At 34.6% G+C, this 25,468-nt stretch overlaps 1 protein-coding gene and 1 long non-coding RNA gene across 9 annotated transcripts in view; one reads left to right on the top strand and one right to left on the bottom strand.

The window, feature by feature from the left end:
* The window catches only part of LOC101738135 (nicotinate phosphoribosyltransferase), a 26,125-nt gene extending 11,939 nt beyond the window's left edge, over window positions 1–14,186 (bottom strand). The window contains exons 1-10 of one of the 7 annotated variants that reach the window (XM_062668728.1): window positions 14,096–14,179; window positions 13,903–13,952; window positions 13,720–13,767; window positions 11,662–11,832; window positions 11,127–11,253; window positions 6,927–7,010; window positions 5,218–5,345; window positions 4,017–4,485; window positions 2,381–2,646; window positions 471–589 (exon numbers count right to left, since the gene is read on the bottom strand). In XM_062668728.1, coding sequence (XP_062524712.1) covers window positions 471–589; window positions 2,381–2,646; window positions 4,017–4,485; window positions 5,218–5,345; window positions 6,927–7,010; window positions 11,127–11,253; window positions 11,662–11,832; window positions 13,720–13,759 — 1,404 coding nt within the window. In that variant the 5' untranslated portion in view covers window positions 13,760–13,767; window positions 13,903–13,952; window positions 14,096–14,179. The other 6 variants (XM_062668727.1, XM_012693820.4, XM_062668726.1 and 3 more) reach the window with 6 other exon arrangements.
* LOC105842193 (uncharacterized) lies at window positions 11,248–25,468 on the top strand. Of its 2 annotated transcripts, none has more exons than XR_001139928.4 (4): window positions 11,248–11,593; window positions 11,960–15,124; window positions 15,453–19,656; window positions 24,131–25,468. It is a non-coding gene; the product is annotated as an uncharacterized LOC105842193 (long non-coding RNA). The 2 variants fall into 2 exon arrangements; XR_009973226.1 differs by having other exon boundaries at window positions 15,453–19,671.

The raw sequence follows: 25,468 nt of genomic DNA, 5'->3' as shown, positions 1-25,468 counted from the left end.
ACCAGGACACGTGGGCGAGCAAAGGCTCAGCCTGGAAAAAAGTTGTAATAACATACCCCACCTAACCCATAATACATCACAACGTTAATATCGCCACCCACTTTCACATTAGAGGCGAAAAGTTTCTATAGCATTATTTAAGGGTTGTTTCATCTTTAAAACCGGAATAGATGACTTTATTCGAGGCATATAAGCGCAAGATGCGTCTAATTAACCATACGCTCGACCACGAATAAAATAACAGATTGGTTCGGATTGGCCAATATAGTGACATAAATACTTAATTATTTTTTTATTGTTGAGGTATTACCGTTGGCTCCTTTCCAGTTTCACCAGGATAGGTGGGCGAGCAAAGGCTCATCCAGAAAGGGCAGGATTTGCTGACAGCTGCCCGAGCGCCTCCAAAGGAGACCTAACAACTCAAGGGCAGCTGCTTCACGAATGAAACATAAATACTACGACGCGCTTACCTCTTTGTGTCCGGGTATGGTTACTTTGCCAACGTCCTGGCTGAGCTTTATACGCGGCTGGCCGTTTATTTCGACCAACTTGTAGACGCAACCGAGAGCAGGTTGCCGCTGACATGTCACTGAAAATGAATTAATTGTACAAGTTTCGACCCAACAATTATTAATTTAAGAGTTTTGATAATTCCGACACGAAGGCATCAGATTCGTGTCACAAAATCTGTATTTCGATGTTATGTTTTTCAATGATGATTATTATTTTTGAATTGCATATTCACATTACGATGAATATGCAGTTATATCGAAAACGTCCCTATAGTGAAAACAACTGAAATCACTATTGATACCTGAGACGATAATAATGTTATTAGTAATTTTATATGAAGTTTTTTTAATTGCGCAATGTAATTTCCCCGGACGGACGAGGTCAATAGCCTTGTACGACATTGTCGGCGTCCGAAAAAAATATATTATATAATAATATATAGTAATGTAAATAACTTGTCGTGTATTTTTCTAAAATGTTCTATATTATTACGTATTATTAGCATACAAGTCAGTAAAGCATGGCGATGAATGTTAAGTGTGGGTATGTCGGGTATGTTTCGGATAAAGAGCTTGGACCCGTGTGCATGACTTAAGGAATATATAGGTCATACTTATTTAGTTCAAAAACTCTTTAGAAGAACATGTATATTTGTATATACAGCCATGTATATTTCAAGGCGATTAAAACCCAAAGCACAAAGATAGTAGGACTATTTCACTATAGCTCACAAATAGTCTAGATTATGACTTGAGAGAAAATTTGTAGTACACTTTTAAAAAGATTAAATTGGATACATCTACAACACGAAAGGTGATGCATTTACAGACGCTTAGATATGTATTAATTTGGAAACATGTGTAAAATTAATAGAATATAATTTAAAGTTGTTGCAAAGCCGTAATCAATGACAGTCATGTCGTCTAAATATTCATTACATTATGAAGCAATTCTGTATGGTATTATTAAATCAATTAAATTTAATATTATAAAGGCATTATTGGAGTTAGCGAAATATTTTTTCCTGTTTGTATTCATCACAATCCATTGTCCTCGTGAAGTTTAATTATATCAAAAGTTTCAACTTATGTATTTACCGCTGCATAATATTTTCGTATGCTAAAAGTCTATAGTGTCGGATACATACATAAATACCCTCAAAGATACGTGAACATTCGTTATCAAGCTAATTTAATCTGAAAACTGAACTATATATTAATAAGTGAAGCAAAAACTTTGTACCCCTTTTTACGAAAATTGCGCGGATAGAGGAGTATAAAATTTCCCACACTTATAGAGGATATAGAGAAGAAGCGCAGAATGATAATATTTTTTAAAAAATTATGCATTAATAATACATTAAATCAATAAAAAAACATTACACAAACTACCATGTATTTGAAACACACACACACACACACACACATATATAATGTCAAACTTTTGTTATTGCTTAAAGTCTGTGGTCAAATTGAGAATAGGTTAATATTGTTTATCTTTAATAATATTTGTCTATTGTGTAGTCTTGGCGAAATCTGTGATTATAGAAGTGTAATAGTCTTTGACAATAGAACCTTGATAATGTTCAAACTTATAATTTTAATTAATTAGCCGAATTTAGACTACTTTGGGACCACTAGTCATATTAAATGTATGAACTAACAAACATTATTACAACAATAGCAATCGGAAGACTATATTTGTGAACAAATTTGTATATCTAGCTGATATTGTACTATTTATCATACAACGAAGTACATGATTTAGCATTGAGACATCGCGATTTGTTTTAAATAATGACGCATCGTTTTTGAGTATTAATGTGGGTATGTGCGATTTTTCTATACACCAATGAGACGAGACTCACCTAAATGCGTTCCGATGCCGAAACAATCGATTTTATGACCCTGCTCGTTTAAACTTAGAATGGTTTCTTCATTAATATCATTGGATGCGACGATTGTTAGTTTAGCGAACCAAGGGACGTTGAATGTTTCCCCGACCTTTTCGAACGTCTCCCTGGCCAGTACTGATAGATACGCCAAATCACCACTATCGATCCTAATGCCCACGGCTCTGTAGCCACAATCGTTTAACGCTAGGGCCACAGCACAAAAGTTCAGTAGTCCACTCCTGTCGATAAAAAACAGGTTGTTAACTTATGCCTTTAAAAAAAAAATACATTATATTATACTGTTTTAACATCCAGGGTGTACGACAACCAAAAATCTTATGTTTTGTTGCAACTAAATACTTCAAACGTCTATTGATAAATTATATTATCTACGAACCAAAATACTTCATGATACTATAATCAATAATAATTTTAATCGTATCAAGGTCTTCAAACTGTGTCTACCAAAAGAATCTCTTATCGAACGCGCTATAGTTACATAATAGACATACAAATAATAATAATTGAACAAAAAAGAAAAAAAAAAACATTCTCACAATCAAAATTTATGATGCGGTGAGTGCATGCAAATATAACAGTTACAATTGATAACAGTGAATGAGTGCATATCCCTATACAATGCAACTGTGCCCAATGAATATCGTCCCTAATGTTGCTCATACGTCCGAAGACATTACGTCACACTGAAGCAAGTACAATGTCGATCTCGTACATGTTCTCATTTATTTACATTCGGCTGCTTACGTGAAGCGCCGTCCACATACGCTTCACTGAAAAAGCGAAATAATATAAAATATAGTATGTATGTGTCTCGGTGAGTAGTTGTCGCGCGTGTCGAGTTCAATGTCGCGAAGTGTACGTGTGATGTACTGATGCAGCGTTGCCAACTCGAAATTCGTCAAGGTGGGAGATAGGGTTCTACAAGTTGGTAGTTTCCAACAAACACTACTATGAAAAGTTGGTAGATCTACCAACTTTTCAAGTCTTTTAGAGACCCTCCAATAAGAATCTGGCATCCTTAATTTACATTTTCGATTGGATAAGACATATTTGAACTATTTTATTAGAAATCCAATGATAAAACAGAATTACAGGCCGCTAATATTCTTCTTTTTCCCATAGTTGAGAATATTTTTGATTGTAATGCATCTTTTTTCATTTTCGAGGAGGAGAATTTTCTTCGTTTTCACTTTCACTTTCACTCATTTTGATAGTGTTCAATTGAAACGTTTTAAAAATTGCAATCAGTTATCTGTTAATTGAATCGCGTTATGATTCAAACTTTTTGAAAACTTCAAAAGTTGGTAGATAAAGTGGTAGGTTTGATTACGACACTAAAAGTTGGTAGAGTTGGCAACGCTGTACTGATGTACCATGCCCCGCCCAAACGTTACTCTGTCAATGAGGCCTACTTTCCCAGAACGATATATTTGTTATTAATATTTATATATATATAATATATAATTACATTCTAATAACTGTTAAATTCCACATAAAATTATAAAATGAACAATGCAAACAATAATATAATATTTATGTAAGACACCATACAAAATGTCAATGGTGAATTGTCTATTTGCATCTTTACCTCAGTGTGCGTTCGACCGTGCTAGATCCATATGTACTATGTATTGTCGGTGCTATTTGTACTATAGTACCATTGGTTCCACAGTTGCTATTGTAGCCAGAATGCCCATTCGTAATACGCTGCCTGTGACGTGACGTTAAGCCTTGAAAATTATACCTCTTGACATCGTACGTATCCACTAAAGCCAAGAAACCCGTCGGAAAGGCTATGGCGTATGATATTAGGGCGGCCAGTTCGCCATCGCTGGATTCCTCTGTCGATACATCGATAACGGTAGAGACGCGACTCCGCCATTCCATTGCCGACTCTAGAAGATTACACGGCTCTCGTGTCTGCGCGTGCGTCAGCGTCACTCTATGTATGTCGTCTAAAGTACTGAAGGATGTAACGAACGAATGCGCGTGGGTGCCCTTTACCGGTATATTGAACATCTTTCCCGCCAGAACGTTGCTGGTCCCGTCAAACCCACCTGAAAAGTTTTAACATTCTATAACATCGAATACAGTAGCGAATGCCATCGAATGCAATGCGATGAGTCACTAGGACGATACGAAAGAAGCGTTCCCATGAACTAATAAACCGCCCACGGAGTCTTGTCATGACTCACGGCCAGGCGCTGACATGCAACAAAAAACTTCGCAGCACAAACAAAGTAATTTGCTAACGAAAGCCGATTTCGTGTTGCGATGTTTCTTTTTACGGTAAAAGTTGTTACTTTCAAGGGCGAGATTCCATAGATTGCCTGATTAAAACTATTAGATCGAAGTACATCGGCTTTAGGGGTGTCTTGCGAGTCAAAGGCGTGGCGGGGTGTTTTTATCGCACAAGTCTGAAGGGCGGGCAGCCTCGTGCATGGCACCGGTTATTGCTAGTCACCCGAGCCAGAGAACCGTGCTGGTGTAATCGATAAGCTTCTATCTGAATTGTAACAGGCAATTGAAACCGAATAAATAATAGATACGTGTATTGTTTCATCGCTAAAATTTCATTTTTTTTTCCTACTTATACTGATAGTCTTGAGAGGCTATTTCAGCTTCTCCTTGACGTGTAGGTGAGTTCACGGGGCTCAAACCGGAGTGTTGCTAACACTGGCCCTAACAAGGGCAGTGCTTCAGAGAAATTACCACCGGATCGGAAACGCGACCCACTGAGAAGATCCGGCGAGAAACTCAGTGGGCTGTGTCTGTGGGAAATTTCATACCGATGTACGCATATTTGGACGCCGATAGCCCTCCATCGGGTCCTTGCGCTCTCCGTAGTCCGAATTCGAGTAGGGATACATTTTTACCGGCCACCATCCGATATCTCGCAGCGTTCGTGGCCATCAAACTAAAACAAAAAAATATATGAATTGTTGTGTATATCTATATGTTCATATTTTATCTTAGTTTATTTTATAAGGGATTCGGCTCACACGAAATTAGCTACACCATTAAGAAAACTAGACCTATATAGAAAAGATAGCAATGATATGATTATTTACTTTACCAAGTCTTAGTACTCACAGCCTATGCGATTTTATAACGTGTTCTATGCATCATATTATTTATAATAAATATTGTAATGTTAAGTAAAATATAACAAGATTTTTGTTCTGTTCCGGGTACGTTGTTTAATTCCACATTACATCATGTTACTACTATTCTCAAGTGATAAAATTCTAGTCGTATCAAAGGAGCAATTGACAGATAAATTTACAGTGAAGTGTGACGTTGTCTATATCTTGAGTACATCTCATATACTAAAATGTATGTTTATTCATATTCTACGTGTTCGCACATGGTTTACGATTGATCTGAAACTTTGTACAGTTCAGAGATTTTTGTCAACAACAAGACATTTTAATAAAATAGTGTTTTCATATACTAGGGATAGTCAATAGCAAGGTAGAGGTTCCGTACTACATTATAAAAAGAAACATACATACTCTTTAGAACCTTAGTACCCTATAGAAATCACCAAAGTTTACATTGACGTATTACAAGCCAGTGGAAGTAATCAACGATCCTGCCTATTTCTGTCGAAAAGCCGTCATGCGTTATATTTTGAAAGGTGGGAGAGCCGATACGCAATCCAATCGAGATTTTGACCTCATGTCTCAAGGTATCACTTTGGCCGTGTGAACACGCTTTAGAATATTCTCCCTCCCCTCGAAGTTTTGTCAACGCCGTTTTCCTTTAAACGATATTTGAACGAAGTGTTAGACTATATAGTTAGCTGCTCGACTCCTACAATCAACGTAAATAATTGAGTATACAAATATAAAAACACATGTTAAAGTTTGAACGATACTAATGCACAGCAGTAGCAGATTATTCTTTAATAAAAACGATATGGATTTTCGGCGAATAATGAAAATAAGATAATTATGTTTGTTGGATGGGATGGTTGGATCGGATAACAAGTAATTAACCGAACCAGTCATGCCTGACATGATAACTACAGGTAGGATTTTTTTTTTATTGCTGTAAATGAGTATACGCGGCGCCTAGTAAATATATAAGAGAGTTGTAACGGGTAGTTATATATCTTTTTTTACAATTTACCTCAAACGTTTTTTTACAGTTTAGCAACACTTGAGAGCTCATGAATATTTGACGTGGATGCTGTTATCCATCTTTAAACATGCGGTCGAAATCTCAAATGAATTGGAACATATGCATTAAATATCTTGCTTATCGAACCGAAACGCATGACTTCTACTAAAAGTAAACAAACAGGCCACTACTATCATAGTTCATCGTGGACTTACTTATTGAGTTGTATCACTAACTAAGAAACATTACGTCGTATATAATTATTAGATCACACTGAAATAAAATAAAACGCCTAATTTTCCATTCGCATTCGAGTCTTTGCTTTTCTTTGAGGACTGTGCTATTTGTAATTATATTCCACACCAAAACTTACCTGGCAAAGTTGACTAATGTTAGCAGAGTGGTCTCCAATAGCTGTGCCACAATGAGCGGACCTTCAACTCTCAACAATGGCACCCTAAAAGTAAAATAGCTTGTAAACATTTAAAACCATATTTATTTGTTCACATTATTTATTTTGCGTTTTATTTAAAATTGTAAATATCTAATCACGAGTGGGGGTACCCAAAGATCAAACTTCGACTTTATTCACTAGCACCTAAGATTTAGATTACATTTTCTCTTGTGTTATTTGAATATTTACGCTAAAGCTCTAAATATCTATTAAACAAAACAAAGAATTTGATTGATAAACAGCTGAGAAAAAAATTGTTAGCTGTTTTGTCGTTGCCTATTTATCTATAAATATTATGTAATAAACCCGGACACCAGATTCGACGTACCGATAAAAGATCCATTAGACAAATTAGTCTCCCTTTGTATTTTTAAACAACATGAAAGCTCGAGACAAAATTAATGAAACTACGAAATTTATACTAGGTACGCAGTTATAATGCTGCCATATTTAGTTATAATACATGTAAACATTGTTCCAGTTTTGAAAATTTTAATTAGGTACATTAAATTACAAAACAAAACTGGACTAGGTCATGGGTATTGTAAAAAAAAACCCAGAAACTTGATACCGAAGCGGCTTAGTTCGATATTTATGTATAAAAGGTGCATTTAGATATTTTTCTTGATGATATTTGAATTATTTAAAAATGGTAGGTAGATGTTGCACTTGAACTAGCGCGATAGCGTCGCAATCTTCGCTCTGGGCCAAGCACGGAGTCGTGCTTAATCCGTTTTACTATTCAAAGAGATGTAGGTAGTGATTGGGGAGTTTACGCATCGCCCAAACAACCTCGTTACCGAGTTCGTCAGTTATATTGAACGGACTTGTACGGTCTAAGGACCACTTGAACGGTCGGTTAGTTCTTTTGCCGTCTATTTTATATACATATGGGAACGGTCAGTTCGTTCCTTGTCGTCTGGTTCGCGTCCGTCTTTTAGGAAGTCAAAAAAGTACTGCCTGCCGCTAGTCACGTACGCCCTCGTTCCATTTCTCGCTTTATTTTTGAATTCTTGTCAAGTGTCTGTCTCAGTCTGTGTCTAGTGGTTGTAGGTCTTATGTCCGTCAAAGAGATTGCACGACATATTTTATAACATAATGATAAAAATCGTAAAATCTTCACGACCAGCTCATGAAGTCTGTGCCTGACTCTGTTCAAAAAGAAAACTGCTGAGACTTTTATAAAATGACCGTTACATAGTTACACACATAAGTCAGCTAATGAATCCAATTTGATAAGTGCCCACCGAACGCAATTTGCACGTGAGCATTTATTTTCGACGTCGCTGGAGCCGGCTAGTTAATCTTCGTTAACTTCACAACTTCTTTAACTTGAATTTTTTTATCTGGTATTTAAATGGCGTTGGTTTTTTTTTATGATTGAAAGATTACTGGTGGCCCGGAGGCCTTTCCAGTTTCACCAGGAAAGGTGGGCGAGCAAAGGCTCAGTCAGGAGGGGTGAGATTTGCTAACAACTGCCCGAGCGCCTCCGAAGGAGACCTAACAATTTAAGAGCAACTGCTTCGCAAATGAATCTACTACCGGATCGGAATCGCGACCCGTTGAGAAGATCAAGGCGTTGGTAACACGGCCATGAGATAGCCAACACGAAGCTAACATATCGGAACGAAAGAATGAAATAAAACATTTATGATATTTTTCATTAGCTAAAGTTCTAGTGCAATACGTTCCTCAGGAAACCTTGCAGAAGAGAAACCTTGAGAATAAGTAACAACGTGTAGTGACATTGATGAATTCGATTTCAAATAAAATGATCAATGTATCTATAGTCTAGTATCTTTACTATCCATAACCGTCACAATTTTACAGAATAACTAGCTGACCCGGCAAACATTGTTTTGCCATATATAAGATTTCTAGGGAATTTCTAGTGTAGAAAAAAAAACTAACTTATTGTAAGTGTGTAAGGATGTGGAATATGAGTGAAAAAGGCCTGGAGCGCTGTGAACGATGAGGGAATGTTGGTTAAAAATAACAAAACATCAAACATTTAAAAAAAATATATACATAAAAAAAAAAAAATTTGGTGTGAACACCCCTTATCACTTAAAGGTTAGAAAAATAGATAGTAGCCGATTCTCAGGCTTACTGAATATGCACAAAAAATTTCATCAAAATCGGTCAAGCCGTTTCGGAGGAGTATGGCAACGAAAACTGTGACACGAGAATTTTATATATTAAACTAGCTGACCCGGCAAACGTTGTGTTGCCTTAAATAAGATTGCTAGGGAAATTCTACTGTAGAAAAAAAACCTCATTTAACCACATAATACTTCATTATAAACAAAAAAAATATCCAAAAAATTAATATTAAAAATAAATGTTTGGGGTGGACGGACACCCTTTTCACTTAGGTATGAAAAATAGATAGTAGCCGATTCTCAGACCTACTGAACATACTATTGATACACAAATAAAACCAAAAAAACATAGCTGAATAATGTATAGTATTGTATAGCTCTCAAATATAATAATATTAAGTGTATAATCTATGATGTATAGTGAGTAAGTAAGACAGGGACTTTTTGGCGGGAACGCGAGGAGTGAAGTTGTGTGATGTGTTTTATTTTGTATATTTAGTGTTTCTTCGGGTTTAAATGTGTAATAATGGTGGTTTATTAACTGTTTAATATCTGTGAAAGTGCACAAATGTGGGAAAATGAAACAAAGCCGCTGGACGTAACTTCTCGGGATCCTCCAAAAAGTCGACTCAAAAAAAGTAAATGACCACAATTTTCTGAGATTATATTTCATCTCATTTCATTTCATTTAATTTCATCCTAGTTGATTAATGTCTCAAATTAATCATCTTCATATCATTTCACTTCATAATATCATTTTTCATAAAAATATGAATATAAATTAAAATAAGACATGACTTAAAGGTCTCAGTTACCAGGTCATAAAATCCCATAAAAAAAAAAGTAAGACAGGAGACCGGCTTTGTCCTCATCCCTACTACGTGATGTTTGCTGGATGAGTGGTGGCATTAGACGGGGATAGCTGATCGATTGATAGTTGATCATTAGTCAACTGGCGAGGGCGGGAGATCAAATTCAATTTAAAAAAAATCATAATTAAAGGAACTTGAAATTATAAACTCTGAATAAGAATTTGTCGTACTACAATTATAATATTTGATTGCCATCTTGCAACCTTATTGCGGATCTGTGCATAGAATAAAAAAAATATTAATCGGGATAGAAAAATAGGGGTTGATCGTATAAGAGTGAAAATTGAGAGTAATACGATTTTTTTATTTTAAGTCATGACAAAACAAAATAAAAAACTTGCCAAAAAAATTAAAGTTTATAATTAACGAATAAAAAATAGGGGTTGATCATAGAGGGATGAAAAATTGAGAGTAACATCCAATTTTTTATTTTAATTCATGACAAAATAAAAATAAAAATGAAAATCTTGCCAAAAAAATTAAAGTTGATAATTAACAAATAAAAAATAGGGGTTGATCGTAGAGGGGTGAAAATTTCAGAGTAATATGAATTTTTTTATTCTACGTCATGACAAAATAAAAACAAAATTCTCGCAAAAAATTTAAAAGTTTTTAATTAGCAAATAAAAAATAAGGGTTGATCGTAGAGGGGTGAAAATTTAGGGTTGTATGTATTTTTTTATGTTGTATCATAAAAAAATAGAAATAAAAAATTTTGTCTAAAAAATTAAAAAAAATTTTTAGGGGTGGACTACCCCTAACATTTAGGGGGATGAAAAATAGATGTTGGCTGATTCTCATAGATACCGGATAAGCACAAAAAATTTCATCAAAATCGGTCAAGCCGTTTCGGAGGAGTATGGCAACGAAAACTGTGACACGAGAATTTTATATATTAGATAAAACTCATTGTCAAAGTATTTTTAACAAATGTCTAGTCCAATTTAGTGTTTTTTTTCATAACACCGAATTTGATTGATAAGTACATGTGTATTGTTATTATGGTTCTTATGGCAGATTAAAAAAACTGGATTAAAACGTTTACCGGCATAGATAATGTTAGTAACGGTACACGTAATTTAAAAATACAAAGCGATTGGCCATCGAAGTTCAAGTGTCCAGGAACGTACTAATACAAATCTGACCTCGGAAACACCACAGATCCTTCTTCAATAGCACTTACAATAATGTCCTTGCAAGTTAGTTCTTTGAGATATAAATAAAATTCAGGTTCAATGTTTTCAGGTAATGTTTGCTTCAAATATTTGATATCTGTAACAAATATAATCTAAATTCATTCTCATTTTACCAATCATGTTGTCACTTTTAAACAACAAGTACTTCAAATAATTTGGTACTTGATTTCTGTCTCATATAGTGATTAATAAGGGTGGCTATTTTAGAGCTTGAATTCTATAACATCGCAACAATAACGATAATAAAAAGAATTAACCATGAGCAAGGAAGGTCATTTTTACAGCTTTTGATAAATATTGCAATCAATAGTCGAATAATCAGAAGTCATTTCTCTATTATAAAAATTCAAGTATAGTCAGTAAAATCATCATCTACAAGAGAGTCTCATCATCATCTACAAGAGACGTCACAGAATGTAAGTACATTTTTACTCGAAAATACTCGAAATGGATATTAACAGAATTGTTATAAAATTATACTTACCGCTGTTAGAATAATGAAAGTTTTCTAAAAATTTCATACACTCCTCTAATCCAGCAAATATAGTGAATTCACCTTGGAATGGATTTGTTCGAAAAAATAAATCAAATACAGCGACATCATTTACTTTTCCTGATTTCCAATATGCATACGCCATAGTTATTTGATAAAGGTCTGAGAAGAAATGTAAAAAAAATATCATTTTTTTTTCTTTTAGTCAGAATAGGTTGAATTCTTTTATTTTGGACTAGCGACCCACCCTCGCTTCGCTTCGGAAACATTAAATTTTATTTATTGACAGGCGAGTCCTGCCATGTTGCGCGCGGTACTTTACGACAATAACTGCGGGTGACGCTGCAGGGCGAAGCTAGTCTAAAAAATAGCCTAAGTTACTCCTTATATTATCAGCTACCTATTAGTGAAAGTCTCATCAAAATGGTCCAGCCGTTCCAGAGATTAGCCGGAACAAACAGACAGACAGACAAAAATTGTAAAAAATGTTATTTTGGTCTATGTACCGTATATATATTCATATGCATGTAGTAAATAGAGGCTATTTCAATATTACAAACAGACACTCCAATTTTATTTATATGTATAGATTCAATAGGAAACTGAACTGAAATTTCACCTGCTATTATTATGTAAAAATAGTTGTCTTAGACAAAATATTATGAATCTTCTTAAGCCCATCCTAAGTGGTGAGGTAGGTTGTACAGGAATAATGGCAGTCCTATCCTTCAAATTGTAAGCGATATATACTTCGCAACACAAAGAGACATGGCACTCAAGCCCTACTTATCAACGAGCAAGCAAATTCAAACTTTAGTTTGATTTAATTCACAGTGCAAATCATTTATGAGCATTTTTTGCATATTACTTTACATATTCAATATTTAAATAATACCTACAGCAGAAATATGACACTAAACTTGTTACCGGTTTTATTATTGACCTAGAATATAATTAAAGCAATTAGTAGCTGACCTACAATACATTCACATCTTTTAGCTACTTACTTTTATGTAAGTATAAGTATCAATAATTTATTATATAAATATTAATTTGCATATCACAAATTCAGGAATGCGAAGTCAAATGAATTAGCACAAATTTATTTAAGCTCCAGATTCGCGATTACGAAAAGGCGAACATTAATTGAAGGAATGAAATATATTTGCTGTATAATATCAACCTATTATCATTTTTCACTAAGTTTCATGTTGGACCACATCAGAGCTCAGTAATCAGTCAAAAAGTAAAAAATCATCAAAATCAATTGGTAAGAAACCTTCTTCAAATATATTGCCAACAATTACTAAAGTATTAAACGATACTTGAATAAACAATATGAATCATTTAGAATCTGAGTATAGCAGGTATTTCAGTTTTCTCTATATTTGTACCCTATGTAGGTTCCATGGACATGGATCTATTTTTGCAAGATACTATCTGATTCTGGAATTACCCCTATACAGTTTCCTGACAGCTGAGACATGTCCTTCTTTAAAAAGGTTTGAGGAGAGTCCTCAGAAGTATGCAGCAGCTTGGCATTGCTAATTTCCATGAGCAACAGTGACTAGTTACCATCAGGTGGGTCAATTTGCATGTCTTCCTGTGAAAAAATGGTGGAAAAAAATATATTTTTTAAGCTTTTCACTCTAAATCACAGTGGAGACTGTCATTAGGCAAGCAGCTCTGATTGCCAAGCTTTTATGCTTAAAGTATGGGATAAAGTTTTTTTTTTTAAATGAATAAGGCTCATTTTTAATTAAGGCAGTTTAGTGTTGCTCTAAAGTATTGTTGGTTTATATTAAATAATCCTTTAATACTTCACTATGAATTAAACCAGATCACATTGTACCAAACTATCTTTTAGATGATTGTTTTAAATACTTAAACTTTTTAGGAAATGCTTACAATTGTTATCATTGTCTTGAGGTACTAAAATAATTTTCCGCGTTAATAAGAAAAGTTTTTAAAAACACCTACCTACCTTAGGCCTTAAAAATAATAAATAAGCATTTTTTTTTAAATTTCGCTCCATTCAATTTAACTCACCAGTTAAAAGTGGTTGCACAATACCGTTTTGTCGAGCCATCTGTTTATCTGCAATAGATATTTCACTCGACATTTTTTCTTATACAAAGTAATTTAGTTTAACACTAACAAGCACGTCAGAACTGTTTAGTATCTCTACAACAACTAAAACAAGTAATTTCATCGTGTGGCGTTGAACAGTACCTCGTTATCAGCGCGCGAAACTGAGTTTATAGGAACTTTACTAGAGGAACCTGAAATGTTACGCATGCGTATTTGAATTTCTATTGACCAAAGTTAGAGGTCGGACTTGAAGGTCATTTCAGTTGTTGTACCTACATTATCAGCTATTAATTACTTATTTACTACTTGATTATTGATCAGTTAAGTGTATTACCTATCTATGTTATTTTGATGTTCATGACAAATTTAGCAGTGTGTACTGTGTAACTTATGATCGATCGACTCAAAAGTCAAAAAACGCATTTCCCTCCCAATTCTCGCAATTTGTGATAGTCTGTGCTCTCAAAACTACACAAACATTCTTGGACTTTTTGGCGGGAACGCGAGGAGTGAAGTTGTGTGATTTGTTTTATTTTGTCTATTTAGTGTTTCTTCGGGTTTAAATGTGTAATAATGGTGGTTTATTAACTGTTTAATATCTGTGAAAGTGCACAAATGTGGAAAAATGAAACAAAGCCGCTCATCATCATCACATCTTATCTCATTTCATTTTATGTCATGTTTCATATTAATTAACTTCATTTCTTTTTACTTCTTATCATTGTTCATATAAATATTAATATATAAAAGATTAGGTTGTTTGGTATGACACTTTTGCCTTTTCAGTTGGAAAATAAAACTACTACTTGGTGATAACTTTGGCATCTGTAATGATGTTCAGCTTCTATGAAGGTGCACAAATGTGGGAAAATAAAACAAAGCCGTTGGACGTCTTCTCAGGATTTTCCAAAAATTCCACTAAAAGAGTCTCACTCAGTAAATGACCACCATTTCACTGAGATTATTTCATCTCATATCATCTCATCTCATTTAATTTGACTTCATATTATCATTTTACATATTAAAAAAATATATAAAAGATGAAGCTGTATGATATGCCACACACTTGCCTTTCCAATGGGGTTGGCAACTGTCAAAGTGGCGCTGTTGTGCATTGAGCATTGTTCCCATAACATTCAATATTTGTATTGGAATTTTTGATTAAAAATTATTTTAAACACAATGACGCGTTGTTTTGTGCCAATATGCTCAGAAATTGGAGTACATCAATTCCGAAGGACAAGAAAATTGGAAGACTGTGGTTAAAGGCCATTTGACGCGAAAAAAGTACTCCCACAAAAAGTTCGAGGTTATGTCGTAAACACTGTGGAATCTGGCTATGAAAACATTAGTAAATACACAGGTATGCTTCTTTCTGTCAAATATTTATAATCATGACTAGGTGTAGCACACATCTTTGTTCTCTTATTAAAAAAATCCAATAATAATTAGTTAGGCACACTATTAGTTGCTAACATATTTTGCAAGTAGATTTATGTTGTAAGCAACCTTTTAACAAACACAAAATCAGACTGGAGGAAACACATTCCTCATGAGCTGTTGTTCATTATCAGCTGTTACTATTGAAAGTTCTATCTAAATCGCTGCATCCATTGTAATAACAAATATTTTGAAACTATGGTCAGGTTTCCTTGTGATAGTATATTTAAATGTTTTTCTTTGTGTTGTAGGTGTCAAACATTAACATAAATATCTGAAGAAAGGTGCTGTACCATCTATATTTTCATGGAATATGAAACCAGTTTCTGAAGAAACAAAAAGTAGAGAACAAAGGTTACAAACTCGTAACCTTAAAAAACAGCTTTTTAGCCTGCCCAACACTTCCCAATACTATGAAGATATAGTACCCCTTGAAGAACACAGCAATGTGCATTTTGATTCAAATGTCTCTCAAGAAATTCTAATAGAAAATAATAACTCTAGTATAGATGAAACAATTACAAGGCATCATATTACTATTGGAACTCAAACATCCAATATATTAAAATTGTTCTCTACAGAGCTATTACTTGCAGACGATGAGACAGTGCAATACTACACCGGGTTGGAAACAGCATCTAAGTTTTCATTAGTTTTAATCACACTTTTGCCAATGTCAAATGATATAAGGTATCGCTGGAGTAGAGTGGTCGGCATATCAATAGAAGATCAATTTTTAATGTTACTAATTAAGCTTAGAAGAAACAACAGATTTTGAATTAAGTAAAATTTTCGGTGTAAGTAAAACTGAAGTGTCTAATATTGTTGTAACATGAATAAATTTTGTCAGTGATATCTAGAGCCTAATTGACATTTGGCCTATCCGCAGCTTAGTAAATTATTATATGCCTAATTGTTTTAGAACACATTATCCCTCCACAAGGGTGATTATAGACAGGACTAAAATAGGCATACAGAAGCCTAGTCAACCTGATGCTCAAAAAGCGTCATTTAGTTCTTATAAACATAAAAATACCTTGAAATTTTTGGTAGGAGCTTCACCAGGGGGATTATTATCATATGTTTCAAACGGCTACGCTGGTTCTGCAAGTGATCGACAGGTAGTAGAACGAAGTAAGCTGCTGCAGATTTGTGATTCTAGAGATAGTATTATGGCAGACAGAGGTTTTAATATACAGGATCTGTTTGCCTCTAAGGAATTAGTATAAATATCCCATCTTTTTTAAAAGGTAAGTCACAAATCCCAGGTGTTCAGTTAAAGATAGATCAAAAATTTGCTAGTCAGAGGGTTCACATAGAATGATTAATTTCATATGTGTAATGTTATATAATTTTAGAGAAGGAATTGTCAATAAAATAATTAAAAATATTCCTGATTTTTTATTTCGACAAGTGTGTATAGTTATAATACAGATATTTTTCATACAATGCTTCTTTGAAAATATTTTCACAAAAGATATCTAATTTATTTATCATATTATTTATAAAATTATTGTCTTTTTCAACATAAATCACTTTGATGTCCTTGTAGGTGTAAATGACCAAGTTGCAGTATGTTATATGCAGTATGTATTTGATAATAATATGGGCAGGTTTTTTTAGAGACAATATCCCGTTACATAGTTCTAAGTAAGGCACCGTTGTTATATTTATTTCATGTTTTCTGCTAGCGTATGGATATTTCACTTCAATTATAGTTTCTTCGCCCAACACACCATCAGGAGATGCAGCAAGATATGGGCGCTCTTGGCTAATGACAATGCCACATGGCTCCACTAGCAAATCATATATATTAGCATATTTTGCTAGAGCAATTTTTTCATTTTGTTTCAAAATTAAAATTTTGGTCATATAGCTCTAATCTGAAAAAAGTAAAATAATATATTAGTTGGTAGGTAATGTGTAATATGAGCAATTCTTTTTGCACATGCTACAAGGAATAAAGTTCCTAAGGTACACAATTTAATATTATTATTATAATAGCTACCGGAAACAGTTTGAGAGAAGTTTTCTAAGTTAAAATAAAACATCAACATTGTACTTTTCGACAAAATCCACTTTTTTTTCTCGTAAAGATGCATCACGTTTTCTCAACTCCTCCTTTAATTCTTTAACTATCCAGTAGGAATACATGTTGTAAAACTGTTTAGCACTACTTAGAAAGTAATAAGAACCGTATCAAAGTCACAAAATGCCGAAATATCACGAACGCAAAACACACAAAATGGCGGCTCTCTGTGACAAGGGAACAAGCTACGCTGGCGACATCTGAGAAAAGCTTTAACCGGCCAACCCAATGCCAACCCCATTGGAAAAATAAAACTACTACTCCGACTCCGTACTAGACATGTGTAAGTAATGCGAGTGATATTACTCGGGTAATATTACTCTACGATGTAATGCAACATCACACATTACGCGAAGGAAACAAACATCACACTATCACCCAACATGTTTCTTTCTTTGTCGTGTAATGTTGCTTAATACACGAACGGAACCGAGCGAGCGAGACAGACCGATCGACGCAATATAAATGAGCAAGCGACACGGAATTATTCCTAGTGATTTTGAACCGTATGTCCTGGCCGCTAGGTACATTTTTATACCTATGGTACGTCTGAATTTTAATATAGGTATTTGTGTTTATATTTTTCATGCGGCCAGCCGGTAGCTCCCCGCAAGTACTTACTTAATTTTTTATTCGCAACTTTTGTAAAATCGCTAGTCGCTCGTAATTGTTTAGTAATATTTCATATTAATTTTTGTGTTTGATTTGAATTACTTAAGCACTTGTTTGAAGATAGTTTCATTATTTGTTTTAATGCGTGTTTAATAAGTGAAAGAAATAACGCCGTCTAAATGAAAGTACAGTCCTCCTTGGATGCACTTTGAGGATATCGCGCCGAAACAATGCATCTACTGCTCTCGTATATTAACATTATTGTCGAGCTCAATTTGCAGTCTAAGTCGCCATATGAAATCCGTTCATCCCACAATAAATTATATTAAGTAAAAAATAAAATTATTATATTATTAAGTAAGTCAATCTCTGTCAAGTAATATAACAGTGTATTACAATACAAAGTTCATACTTTGTATTGTAATACACTACTGTAATGTCACACCCGAATCATTACCTAAGTGATGTGTATCAACACATCACTTAAGTAATGATTCGGGTGTATAGATACAATGTATTCGTCGTCACAGTATCTATTGAACGCACCGAGTAATGTTAAGAGTGATGTGTAATGTTTTCGAGTAATATCACCTGTCTGTAAAAGTGATGTCATATCACATTACATTGGCAAGTGATGTTTTGCGCAAGTCTACTCCGTACCACGAGTCACGAGAGGTGCCTGAAGTTAGCCCCTCAAAAAAAAATTTCTTTCCTGTTTTCTACTTATTTTCTATTAATTCGTTTGCTCATCATTTGTTCTTGATTGTTCACTGTTAATAATTGTTTGTTCTGCATTTATTTATTTTAAAAAAATTATTAAAAATATATGTACAAGTTAGCCCCCCGATTGCAATTTTTAATATTTTTTCGTCATTAATGACTCGTAAATATTCATTTTCGATTGTTCTTATATAAAATACGTTTGTTCTCTTTCGAAATTACTCATTTTTTGTTTAATTAACTATTTGTATTAGTTGAATAAATGTATGCAAAATATGTGTACTGCGCATGCGTCAACTATAATGCCTCAACTTTCTACGCTGTTTTAATCGTGAAAAAAAAAACAATTATAAATCCTGAAGGATCAATTGCTATTGGAAGCTGTGCAAACTAGAATAAATTCTAATAAAGAATAAGAATAAACTTTGAAGAGAAGAAGAAAAGAGCTTTCTTCGAAGCTCAATTCTACAAGGTATTCAATCAGACAGCTATCTATCTCTGTCTTTCCTGTATGAAATGTTGGTATGTCGAAATCTTGGATAAATCCAGCAAAGCTAAATAAAGTATTTACCTAAAAAATATGTTTATGCTTAAAGTCACGTGTTTGTTATTCGAAAATATTAACCAATTTTTCAATCGAAGATTAAAACAACATTAATACTGAGAATGAATATTTATTTATAAAATACACATATATGTTTTAACCACAAATTTTGCACGATAATTTAAATTAATATTCATTAATATTAATTTAAATAAATATTAATTAATCTTCTTCTATAACTCATAGTCAACTGTTGATCCTTCTGTTGCTGGTGCATTTGACTCATCACTGTCAAATTTGTCCTCAGGAACAACAGTTTTCTTTTTGCTGGTTCTGATTGTTTACTTGTACTTGCTTCAGATATATTAAGGGGTGATGTGGCAATACACACTTGCCTTGCCTTTGTGTTCCTGTGCTGGAGCTACTTGGATAGCTTTGTCATTACTACACCTACTTTCAAGTGGCTGGACATCTGGAAATATGAAATAATGTTAGCAATTTCTAGGTACCCAACAAACTTATAGTTTGTAAATATATAAGATTATATGTGTACTGTAGTAGTAGTAGTATGTAACTTCCTAGTCATCATCATCAGCCCATATAATATATTCCCTTGCTGGACACTGGCCTCCACTACCATTGAGAGGGTTTTTAGGCCTTAGTCCACCACGCTGGCCTAGTGCTGGTTGGTGGATTACACACCTAAGAAAATCCTAAGAACATTTAGGTGTGCAGGTTTCATCACAATGTCTTCCTTCACGGTCAAAGTAAGTTAGTGATATTACACTGTGATAAATTTTCATTATCACAAACTTCCTAGTACCTTATGTAACAGGAACTGAGGTCCACTTGCCCATTTTAGCTACTTCCACTAACTAAGTAACTATTATCCTTTTTTCTGATATTGTTATTTGATTATGAGATCTGTGAGTGTTACTAAATATTGACAGTTACACCTACCTTGACTACAAGATGGCAAAGGTATAATAATATAACACATCTCATTTTTAGTCGTCTCTTCAATCTCCTTGACAATAGTGAGTCTTTGCCGTTTCACAAATGCAGGCAGGTTCACTTTGAGTGAATTTTCGTTTTCTATCTTCTCTACATTCGAATTTCAATGGTAAACAGTTTGGTTTCATTCAAATTCATTTGATGGAGCCCATTATCTTGTATTGCATATAATTCTCCATGTCGTTTTCCAGCTACAACATGAAATAATTTTCCAACACTTTCAATACCGTAAAATGGGGCGATTAGGGATTGAGAGGCGAATCGGGAAAAAACCGGGAAAATCTTTCGACGCTCAATATTAGTTTTATATTCGTTGCAATATCTTCCATTTTTTGTAGTTCACAAAACAACTCTGAATATGCATGATAATAGCTGCTAACTTATAAAAAATCGCGTTTCAAATTAACTTTCTGCGGTGGTAATTATTTTAGTGCTAGAAACTTTGCTCTCTTTTATTTATTTGATAATAATAGAAGACAACTGTGATTTATAAACGTTATTTAGTGTTTGAACCATCATATATATTAAAGGTAAGTCTCAGTTGTTATTGGTTTTAATGTATTTGATAAAATAAAAATACATGTAAAATCTGTTGTTTTGGGGGATATTAGAGACGTCTTAGTTACAAATAACAACGAAAAAGGGGTCAATTGGGATGAGAATACGTGAAATGGAAACGACCTAAATATAAATAGGTACAGGTTTGTAGGGTTGTCTATGTAGTTATAACAATATTTTTTAAATTTGTTGGTAAAAATTTGTCTTATTCTATTAATAATTATATGTTTTTGTCTAGAACTTTTATTTAAAATTATCAATGTGTTATTTTATTGTTTGGTAAATATTTATATTATCAGTTACGTATTGTTTTCTATTTTTAGATAAGCCCACTCGTTCGAATTTAGGTTCTTACTCTCCCATATACAGAATCCTTTGGGACAACAATAATGTCCACGGTAGCGTGGTCTCCGTCAATGTTCATTCGGAGTTGTCCGATTGCGCTGAACTAATTTTAAGTGATGAAATAGATGTTTTTTTTAATTGTCTCACAACTTACAGGAAAAATCTATCGCGGATCATTTCCCAAGTAAATATAAATTAACCATAAGTAAATAAATGTAATCAAGTTTTAGTTATATATATATATATCAAATAAATAATTAATAAATAAATAAATTAAAACCAAGTAGTGCCAACCCTAGCAAATTTCTCATTTCGTCCCAATTAACCGCAATTTCCGGGTAAATAGGGATTACACCTATTTTTGCTTTTTTTACTTAAACTGGAATGCTAGTTGCATAGTTTTAAATTGGATAACAAAGATGCCCCCAAGACTCAATCATTTTGATTCTGATATAGCATTATATACATCAACAACTACCTTAAAATTGGTCATAAAGTTGGAATTTGTCCCTAATCGCCCCATTTTACCGGTACATAACCTATAAAAAATAATTGAAATGTTATTTTACTAATGTTAGGAATATAATTTCGACTGTGTAAAGAAGTTATTATAATGTATACCTACATTATCTCTTGAAAGATAAATAATGAACATATTCTTTTTTATACCTTCATAACGATAAGTAGGAGGATGGAAAAAATGTATTTGGTCTAACTTTACGCTAATGCATATTATTTCATTTATTTATTTTTTAATTAAACTGTACACCAATTAATTGCTCCTTCATTTTTTTATTTTTTATTTTATGACCTGGTGACAGAGACCTTTAGGTCATATCTTATTTGGAAAATGTTCATTACTTTGGGGTCACTACACTTCACTTCACTAAATTTTGTCATTTAAATTGTTTGAATTGTATTTTTTATTTAATTATAAATTGGTTTATAGGATGTTGGATCTTTTAGTAAAAAGTTAAGTGGCGGCGGGCGGGAGGAAGAGACACACTTAAATGCATTGGTATCACTAAGTTCACTAGATTGCTCCTTCAGGATTTATATTTGTTTTTTTTTTTTTCACGATTAAAACCGCGTAGAAAGTTTAGGCATTAGTTGACGCATGCGCAGTACACATATTTTGCATACATTTATTCAACTAATAAAAATAGTAAATTAAACAAAAAACGAGTAATTTCGAAAGAGAACAAACGTGTTTTATATAAGAACAATCGAAAATGAATATTTACGAGTCATTAAGGATGAAAAAATATAAAAAAATGCATTAGGGGAGCTAACTTGTAGGTATATTTTTAAATATTTTTTTTTTATAAATAAATGCAGAACAAACAATTATTAACAGTGAACAATCAAGAACAAATGATGAACAAACGAATTAATTGAAAATAAGTATAAAATAAGAAAAAAAAAATTTTTTTTAGGGGCTAACTTCATTCACCTAGTCACGAGTCCTCTCCCGCGGCCAAAAATAGAACTCTAATAATTATTTTGATCAGCCATGTTGTTTGTTGTTGTTACTGTCAAATGCTGTTACAGTGTTCGATTGTCAAGATTTTTATTTATTTCCCTGATATGAAGTGTTCATATCAGGGAAATAAAAGAAAACTCGGAAGAAAACTCGCGAGAAATGATACTGCAAGTAAGGGCGTTTTGTGAAGCAGAACAGCAAAATCAAGTACTTTTGATACCATTAGACAATGTACGCAAGAGAGTTGCTGCCATTATAGGTACATATTTAGTGTTGCTAGCTTTTTTTTTTTTTTGGTCAAGAGGAAATCGCCGGACTTCCGCCCTCCCCTGGGGATGAAGTGCGGGGCATGTCGGAGTCGAACTGACTAAAACCTCCTGTCGCTCAACAACCCGCGTCCGAACCTCGCATGGGACAGAACCCATGAAAAGGCAAAGGGGGGAAAGTGAAGCGTTTAGTGCGGAGCACATCTCTCCCATCACCCTCCCCCTCGGGACGCCGGACTGGCGCCACGACCACCAGCCCTCTCGGTCGGCAGGCTATCCGGAGCCCGCCTAGATGGCGCCGGTTAGAATGGGTTATCCTACGGAATACCCCGCTGGGTCAGAACCAGCGTGGGTCGAGGATAGCCAGCCTTCCATCACCCGGATGCTCTTGCGTAAAACGCGTGCAGAGCAGCTTGCACGTCGTCTTCTTAGGCCCCCTTCGCCGGTCCCCAGACCGACATGTGAAGGGGACCCGAAACCCTTAGAGGGCCAGGGCTTGGGCGAGATCCGCCTCCCTGGCCCCCGCCCGACGGCGGCGGGCTTGCGCGTCTCTCACGCGCCCCGCCGCCTCCTTCTGCGAGATGGTCGCAGAAGTCGAGCATCGCCTTCCACGACTCGTCGTCGCCGAGCATCGATGCCACAACACTCGGCAACGACAAGTCGCTTCCTATTTTTGCGACGAGGACACGGCGCCATCCCATGCGGGGCAGGCGACGAGCGTATGCTCTGTCGTGTCCAAGTCGCAACCACAATGGTGGCACTCTGCCGTCGGCTCGGCTCCGATCCGGTGCAGGAACTCACCGAAACAACCATGCCCAGTGAGCACCTGCGTGAGCCGGAAAGTGAGGCGTCCTCTGTCACGATTCACCCAATCCACAAGGACCGGGCGAATCGCCTCGACGGTCCTACGACCAGCTGAAGGATCAGCCAGCCGTCTGGACCATGACTCCAGCAGTGTTGCTAGCTAATGTGTTTTGCCATTCGATTTTAGATTTTATTTTGTAAGAAAATTTAGAATTTTGATTTTTGAAATTTAGATATCTTGCTATTACAATCAGCACTTTGTATACTATTTTACTACACAAATGATGACATTAGGGTTTTATTTATTTAAAATTTATCATTTGTTTCTTAAGTTTTATCAATACTCTAGGACACTAGACTTTTTATTGAGCAAAGGAACACAAACGAGCAGACGACATACACGACATACAAACTGCATATTCAGCTAACTACCACTGATAAAAACTAAGTTAGTTTACTAAATAAAGACTAATATGGTTTAAAAAAAATTCCAGGTCTGTCTGAGAAAACCGTATCAACAATAATACAAGCAGGAAAGACTGCTGCAAGTACTTCAAAAAAGATTGTCACGCCAGGGAAGAGTCATCCACGTTCAAATAAGATAAAATAATTATAGATGATTTTGATATTTGTGCTATTCGCCATAAAATTCACCAATTTTATGCTGTAAAACAGGAACTGCCGACATTAAACAAATTACTTGCAGTGTTGAAACAAGACATTCGAATCGAACCACTGAAAAAGGACCTGTCATATTCGTAAATGAGACTTATATCCACAGCACATACCATTCTAGAAGTTGTTGGCAAAGTGAGGAAGAGTCAGGACTTTTCACTTCAGATTCTGTTGGGAGTAGATGGATAATCGCACATGCTGGTATAGAAAATGGTTTTATTAGTAATGCTTTACTTATTTTTAAATCTCAAAGTCTTCTGATTACCATAATGACATGAATTCAACTAATTTCCTCAAGTGGATGAATGAAAAATTTATTCCAAATTTGCCAGCAAGGTCTCATGTGGTTATGGATAATGCTCCATACCACTGTACCCAAATAAATAAAGCTCCAACCATGTTGGGAGTAGATGGATAATCGCACATGCTGGTACAGAAAATGGTTTTATTAGTAATGCTTTACTTATTTTTAAATCTCAATCAAAGTCTTCTGATTACCATGATGACATGAATTCAACCAATTTCTTCAAGTGGATGAATGAAAAATTAATTCCAAATTTGCCAGCAAGGTCTCATGTGGTTTTGGATAAAGCTCCATACCACTGTACCCAAATAAATAAAGCTCCAACCATTTCAATTTTAAAAGACGAAATGCGTAAGTGGTTGCGAGAAAGGGGTATTTATTTTGAAGAGAGCTGGACGAAACCCGTATTATATAAACATAAAACAAAATAAAGGACCACCGGCTACTTATACTGTAAATGAACTTTTAAAAAGTCACAATCACGAAGTTTTAAAACTTCCATCGTATCATTGCGATCTAAACCCAATTGAAAAGAAATGGAGCCTTGTTAAAAGACGTGTGGCAGAGAAAAATTTGGAACAAAACCCAAAAAACATTGTGAAAGATACAGAAGATGTGTTTGCAAGTGTAACGCCAGATTGGGCTATTCAATATAAGCATGTGGAGCATCTAGAAGATGAATATTTCAAAAACGTGATAGATGAAGAAATGGACCGATTTATAATATTTGCAGCAAGTGATAGCGAAACAGAATCTGATAATGATAGTGATATGAATGTAGATGATCCGAATAGTCCTTGCAGTATGGAATAACTCCAATAGATGACTATAATTATACAATTAAAATTTAAAA

This window comes from Bombyx mori, chromosome 5 (assembly GCF_030269925.1).
Source record: "Bombyx mori chromosome 5, ASM3026992v2".
NCBI lineage: Eukaryota > Metazoa > Arthropoda > Insecta > Lepidoptera > Bombycidae > Bombyx > Bombyx mori.
Note: the sequence above shows the minus strand (reverse complement) of the source record. Positions and strands in the feature narration are given on the sequence as shown.